Below are 6,859 nucleotides of genomic sequence, written 5' to 3'. Positions count from 1 at the left end.
CTGATTAAGAATTGTTGTTTTTTTTTTTGTGTCTTTGATATCAATAATTAATAGGTTTGCGAACAACGAAACCGAGGAGTGAAATGGTTGGGAGCAAGGGGCACGTCTAAGCCATGGTATAAATGCAGATGTCGATGATGACGATCGTAATTATAATAAACCGGTTCAAACATTTATTGATGAGGGAATAGGGCGTTGTGTGTGTTGTTTTGTTTGTGGATCAACTAATTGATACAACTAATTTGCTTTGTGTGAGCATTTAGCATCGCTTGTGGTTGTTGTGGTTTTGTTTGTGTTGATGTTGTTGTGTTGCTATTGTTGTTGTTGGTATTGGTGAGTCTGAATTTCTGTCTGCGACGTTAAGCAAACTAATAACAACATTAGAATTGTTTGTGTTTTTTTTTTTGAATAACACACTAAAACGCGATGATCATCTTTTTTCTCATTCTTTCCCTCACCTACACTCGTTCTCACTCTCTTTCTCTCGCTGACTATCTCTCACACTTATCTCCTGTCTCTGTCACACAAGCTTATTGATCGTAGAGATTTGGTAAATGTGGCCTGGGGCTAAGTTGTATAAAAGCAGCCACCGGGCAGATGATTGCTTAAGTTTGTGAAATCAACTCAAAGCTTAATAATGAAACTGTTTGTTGCTCTCACAGTCCTTGTGGCTGTTGCCTCAGCGGCACCTCAATTCGGTGGTGGTAACGCTAACGCTAATGCTGACGCTAACGCTAGTGCCCAAGGAGGTGGTCAAGGTGGATTCGGTGGTCCTGGATTCGGCGGCAATCGTGGTGGTCCCGGTGGTGGATTCGGCGGACAAGGAGGATTTGGCGGCGGTCCTGGTGGTCCTGGTGGATTCGGCGGTGGCGGCCAAGGAGGATTTGGCGGCGGTCCTGGTGGTCCTGGTGGATTCGGCGGTGGCGGCCAAGGAGGATTTGGCGGCCAAGGAGGATTTGGAGGTCCAGGAGGTGGATTTGGAGGAAACCGCGGCGGCGGCGGCGGTGGCTCATCTAGCGCATCTGCCTCCGCATCTGCCAGTGCCAATAGCGGTGGTTTCGGTGGTGGAAACTCCAACGCCAACGCCAACGCAAATGCCAATTCAAACGCTTTCGGCAAATAAGCTTCACAATTAAACATCATCTTTGTAAATTATTTCAATAATCATTGAATGTCAATAAAAATCATAATTAAAATTAGAAAAGATACATTTTTGTATTAATATTTTATGATGGGTTTATTATTATTAGAGTTCCTAGATAATACTTGTATCTATCGAGCCTTTTTACTTCCACAACCAATTGTTGATAACATTATTATTATTTTTCATAGTTGGGCTCTTTTGCCTCTATTTGGTTATAGTTTTTTACATTATTAATACGTGTTGATAAGAGTTGTTATCGCTCTATTAATCGATCGCATATGTTAATAACCGATTCGCAAAAGTGATGTAACGCTTTGAATATAGTTACGGAAGAGCCTTGCCAGACTCTGAAGGTTTTGTAAGGTTCCCGAACTTTGGGTAATTTACAGGAAAAACCAGTAATACGGCTTAGAATTCCATCTAAAATTTGCCAATCATTTGGGAATAATAATAAAGTGTAAATCTTTGCATTATGATTTTAGATTGCAGTTTTTGAGAATTTGTGTAGTCTTCTATTATTAGAAAAGAAAAAAACTACATTTTGAAAGTCAGCAATTAGCATCGAAAGAGAACTGTGAAACATCGAATATACATATATAGTATAATATAGGTAAATAATAGTAGAATTTATAACCGGTTTGAGAGAAATTCAACATGAGTCCAGCTCATGTTTGCTCCCAAAGATTTGCACACACTTTCCGTAGTTCCCCAATTCCCACCGACTTGACTAGTTTGTGTGTTCATAATCAGAATCCTAATGTTGTCATAATTCAGTCTGCAAATGTTTTGTCTGCGTTTCAAATACACATACACAATACGGCGTTTATGCTAATTGAAATCTTTCATCGTTTATTATTTAATACCCTTTCGAAAGGTATTTCGACCATTTCATATAGTTTGTTGCACATTATAAAGTCAATGAATTAAATTAATGTTAAACGTTGTCTCAAAAGTTCTATAAATGCGTGACAAGAGCATTAAATCTTCGGTTTGTTGAACCTTTTAGCCTAATGATGTTGTCTGGTTTACGTCTGGTTTTCGTCTGATTTTGTTTGCTTCCCGTTTAGTGTTATAAAAACGTTGATTCTCAACACAGATCATTAAGTGTGTTTCGTGACTTCAGCCAGTGCGGACAAGTAGCATCATGAAGATCTTTATCGTACTCAGCGTTATCCTCGCTGTGGCCTCGGCCGCTCCACGCAGCAGACGTGAATCCACTGCCAATGCCAATGCCAACGCCCAGGCTCAAGGCGAAAATTACGGTAATCGTGGATTTGGTGGACCAGGTGGTTATGGAGGATTTGGCGGCCAGGGTGGATATGGAGGATTCAATGGAGGCTATGGCGGACCCGGAGGATTCGGTGGTGGAGGATACGGTGCTCCCGGAGGATATGGTAGCCCCTCTTTTGGTTTCAACGGAAATCGTTTCAACGGTTTTGGTGGCGGATTCCAACGTGGTCCTGGATTCCAAGGAGGTCCCGGTGGTCCAGGTGGTTTCGGCGGATTTGGCGGCGAATCGAACGCAAATGCAAATGCCAATGCCAATGCTAATGCTAACGGTGGCGGATATGGCGGCGGTAATGCGAATGCCAATGCTAATGCCAATGCTAATGCTAACGGTGGCGGATATGGTGGCGGTAATGCGAATGCCGATGCCAATGCTGTTGCAAATGCTGAAGGTAACGGATTCGGTCCAGGATTCGGTGGTGCCAACGCCAATGCTGACTCCAATGCTGTGGCTAACGGCGGTGGCTTTGGTGGTTTCGGTGGTGATGCTAAGGCCTCGTCTGTGGCCAACGCTTCATCCAATGGAGGTCTTGCTTCAGCCACATCCAATGCATCCGCTGTGTCTGGAAAGTAAACTCACTGATTGTCCATTGATCACTACTCACTTTCAAGTAATTTAGCTGTTCTTAATTTATTAAAAAATTAAAAAATTCTACAATTAACAACTGGATTTTATTTAAAGTGTTTCCATTATGTTTGCATGTGGATTGCAGACAACAAAGATTAATAACTCTACACATTAATTAGTTTGTTCGTCTTGATCACGTAAGCCTGTGCCGTTGACCCATTCTCTCGAATCTTTATCTTTGCGAACAGATAAGTATTCGACTTTTAAAAACCTGTCATTTCTTGTTTCCAAAAGTTTCCATCCGGCGATAAACTAATGAATAATGAAATTTATGTTTAACAATATTGTATAATGTTGTACAATTTACTTTTAAATGAGTTTGTCTCTATACATTTTAAAAAGATTTATTTAAGTGTGGAAAATAACTTCCACAGTTTGCCAAAGATTTCAAGAAGCTGCAGAGTATTCAGTAAAGAATAAATTAGATATCGTAGATATCCATATTAATATGTAAGTAGTCTATAAACCGGTTCGAGAGAAATTTGGCAGTTTGAATTCAGTTCGATATTTGCCTCTTCAAGATTCGCAGATTTATTTATGTATGTCAGCATACACAATACTATAAGATCGTATTTAACTAGTCCGGGTTCAAAATGGGCGCCCTAATGCTCTAGTCATAATTTAATTTGCAAATGTTTATCCTCATTTCGGATTTTTGCCTCTACGTATGCTAATTGATGGCGTCTTCTTGGTTTTTGGGTGCTATAAAAGGCGAAACCCTTAACAGAGTTCATCAAGTATCTTGAAAGAGTTTGAACACTCAACATTATGAAGATCTTTGTGGTGCTCAGCATTCTCCTGGCTGTCGTTGCAGCTGCTCCCCATGGCGATGGTCATGGCGGAGGTTCTGCCAATGCCAATGCCAACGCCGCTGCCACTGCTCAGGGTGGTGCTTCAGGTGGCAATCGTGGCAACTTCGGTGGTCCAGGCAGCTTTGGCAATGCTGGCGGAAACGGCAGCAGAGGCGGACCAGGAGCTACTGGTGGTGATGCCAATGCTAACGCCAATTCTTCAGCCGTTGCTAATGGAAACGGAGGTCGAGGTGGTGCTACCAATGCCAATGCCAACTCCGAGGCAGTTGCTCAGTCCAATGGTGGTGGCCGCATCGGAGGTGGCGGCAACGCGAATGCCAATGCTTCTTCCAGTGCCATCGCCAATGGTAACCGAGGAGGCTCCGCTTCAGCCTCGTCCAGCGCATCTGCCGTTGCCACAGCTGGCAAATAAGCACCGAGAAGTACTAACTATGTAATTTAGTCTTTCATAATTTATTCTCTAAATATACTTTTGCTAAAAAATAAAACTACATATATATTTTGAATAGTAAATTTAATTTACTTTATTTAAGTTCCTAAGTAGATTTAGATTTAGATATTTGGGGTTTACTTTATTCGTCACTAGTTCATTTCTAAAATAAAATTTTTGGTATATGTTTGCGAAATAAACATTCATTATCAATGAGGTGTGAATTCTTTCAGCCAACTCTTTTGGCAGCTGAGTGTTTTCAAACAAAACGGATCTCTGACTAGGGGACTTTCACGGCTGGAAGTTTCTACAACATTCATAAATTTAATAGAAATTTAATATGAAACCAATTTAATTATAATATCAACCTAGTCAGTTATTTTCCGCAATCACTAAATAAAGTATAAATTAAATTCAATTTGCAGCAGGTTATTTCAAGTATAAATTTTATGATCTTCATTTAAACAATCTAATTGAATTTAAAATTGATACCATTAACTCATAAATCAAGATCAAATTGCTATTTAAATTACAAATTGACCATTCTTTGAATAATATTCCAAAACTTGCAAGATTTAAACATTTTTATTTTTATTTTATTTTAGCTTTAACACAGTTTTCAACAATTGTGGTAATGCAATATGTAAATCACATAACTGTAACCTTGCCGACTCATATTCTAATATTTATCTTATCCCAAAAGTTGCGCATGTTTGTTATTAAAATCTTATTTAACTCCCCAAATGTTTATTTTGATGTTAAACAGGCCTATTGTTTACTAATATGATATACCCCCCGCTAATTATGCAAATTGCTTAAACAAATCTAATCGGTTAATTTCGTTATAAACCGGCTTTCAAATTCGGCAGCTGTTGTTTAAGATTTGCAAACTTCTTCTCTATTTTTCTTTTCTATATTTATTTTGTATTGTTTTGCTTTTGGTGCTACCGTTAAAATAATATTTATGAGAGTTTAACTGGCTGACTGGTCACACTTGTATCGAAAACCACTGTCTAGCAAGATTTGCTTGATAAATTTCTTCAAGTATTAAATTAAATTTGACATTGAATGCTCGACGGTAAGGAAAAAGCCCCTAAAACTGGATTACTTTATAAACTTAATAAAATGACTTGAAAATTAATTTTGGAATAAAAAAGTTGCGATAATTATTATTTTTTATGTATTTTTACTCACTTAAATAACTTTATTTAATTCGGTTCAACAATTTAAAAAATATTAATTCCCTATTTTAGAAATATATAGACATACATATATACACATATGTTTGTAGTTGTTTTCTTGGTTATCCGTTAGCCTGCTAGCACCTTAAGTGTGCTCAAGCGGCCTGGGTGTTCATGGGGTCCATCAAGCCCATCGTGCCCTTCGAACCCACCGAGCCCACCGTTAACATGGCTATAAGTATTGGAGTGTCCTTGACCGTTTGCAGAGGCGCTTACTGGCCCACTTCCGGCCTTATTGTCGTGTCCAGGATCTGCGTGAACAGCGATCAAAGCGATGAACAGGAACGTGAATAGTACAAAGAATTTCATCTTTAAGGTTATTGACTATAACTTCAAAGCTGCAACCTGCTTTTATACCCATTCTCAAGAAGATTCTACTCATGAAATCTGCAACAGGTTTGTTATTTATGACTGCAGCTTTTGTTTTGTTAGTTTTAATACGTTGAGTGTTATTATTGAATAGATTAGATCGTTTATGAATATGTTTTCATTAGCAGGCCTCACGGGCAAAAGTAAAGGAGCTAATTGGTTGGTTGGATAAAAATTGTTTAGCATATAGAGAAGTACATTTTATTTATTTGTATTAATTGTGATATATTGGTTTTTAATATATTTTATATTATATGAAGTAGAAAGCAAAGATATATCAAATTGTATCAGAAGGATTTTTTCTTGAAATTTTATACCGTTATACCTGACATATCTTGTCCAAACTTTCTTTTTTTGTTTTAAACACATCCAGTGTATATTTAAAATTCGCAAACCCGATGCGAGTCTAAAAATGTTTTGTTTTGTGTGTTGTTTTTTTTAGCGGTTTTGAGTTTGTTTTAATTTCTGATTGTTTCAAACTTTCCTTTCTGTTGTCTATAATAAAAACTAAAATCATGCATGAGAAAATATACACATATTTTAAAAAAGGTTTATTTGCTTATATTAGGTTTAATACATCAATTGATTTGCATTTCTTTTAACACATCACAAAACTTTAACCAACACTGGTTAAACACGAAACTTAAATATTTGACGTCATGATGTAAATTATTCAGCGAATATATTATTCAAGTTGATATGTTAATTTGCGAATTTTGAATTTAAAAGAGACAGAGGAGGACAATAACACGACGTGCCCTCTTTTGATATATCAACTTCTAGATATTCTTAATAATATTCGGTTTTATTATTCTATATTTTGTAGTTTTTAGTCTTATCTTGATACCAATAAGCATAAAGTAACAGAAAACTAAATAAAGTAAACAAACAATTTTAGTGACAAAACTTGTTTTCTAATCAGTTAAACAGTTTTAATCACTGTCCTAT

At 37.4% G+C, this 6,859-nt stretch overlaps 3 protein-coding genes across 5 annotated transcripts; all 3 read left to right on the top strand.

The window, feature by feature from the left end:
• The first annotated feature begins 590 nt into the window (after nt 1-590).
• Nucleotides 591-1,204, top strand: LOC133843902 (ctenidin-1-like). 3 transcript variants are annotated; one of them, XM_062277684.1, is made up of 2 exons: nt 592-806; nt 951-1,204. In XM_062277684.1, the coding sequence occupies exons 1-2, from the start codon at nt 638-640 to the stop codon at nt 1,121-1,123; spliced, it is 342 nt and encodes a 113-aa protein (XP_062133668.1). In that variant the 5' UTR covers nt 592-637; the 3' UTR covers nt 1,124-1,204. The 3 variants fall into 3 exon arrangements, with proteins under 3 accessions (XP_062133653.1, XP_062133668.1, XP_062133661.1); XM_062277677.1 differs by having other exon boundaries at nt 592-845; nt 984-1,204; XM_062277669.1 differs by having other exon boundaries at nt 591-1,204.
• A 1,028-nt stretch (nt 1,205-2,232) lies between these two features.
• Nucleotides 2,233-3,096, top strand: LOC133843895 (uncharacterized). The gene has a single exon (XM_062277656.1). The coding sequence runs from the start codon at nt 2,289-2,291 to the stop codon at nt 3,003-3,005; it is 717 nt and encodes a 238-aa protein (XP_062133640.1). The 5' UTR covers nt 2,233-2,288; the 3' UTR covers nt 3,006-3,096.
• A 691-nt stretch (nt 3,097-3,787) lies between these two features.
• On the top strand, nt 3,788-4,373 carry LOC133843923 (glycine, alanine and asparagine-rich protein-like). The gene has a single exon (XM_062277694.1). It carries the CDS (start codon nt 3,828-3,830, stop codon nt 4,281-4,283), a length of 456 nt encoding a protein of 151 aa, XP_062133678.1. The 5' UTR covers nt 3,788-3,827; the 3' UTR covers nt 4,284-4,373.
• Nucleotides 4,374-6,859: the final 2,486 nt, after the last annotated feature.

This window comes from Drosophila sulfurigaster, chromosome 2L, assembly GCF_023558435.1.
Source record: "Drosophila sulfurigaster albostrigata strain 15112-1811.04 chromosome 2L, ASM2355843v2, whole genome shotgun sequence".
In the NCBI taxonomy this organism is placed as follows: Eukaryota; Metazoa; Arthropoda; class Insecta; order Diptera; family Drosophilidae; genus Drosophila; species Drosophila sulfurigaster.
The sequence above is the reverse complement of the archived record's forward strand: the minus strand, read 5'-3'. Positions and strand labels throughout refer to the sequence as shown.

Bases quoted from the DNA above. Each gene is read 5' to 3' on its own strand.
- LOC133843895 (XM_062277656.1), top strand. From the start codon at position 2,289: ATGAAGATCTTTATCGTACTCAGCGTTATCCTCGCTGTGGCCTCGGCC.
- LOC133843902 (XM_062277669.1), top strand. From the start codon at position 638: ATGAAACTGTTTGTTGCTCTCACAGTCCTTGTGGCTGTTGCCTCAGCG.
- LOC133843923 (XM_062277694.1), top strand. From the start codon at position 3,828: ATGAAGATCTTTGTGGTGCTCAGCATTCTCCTGGCTGTCGTTGCAGCT.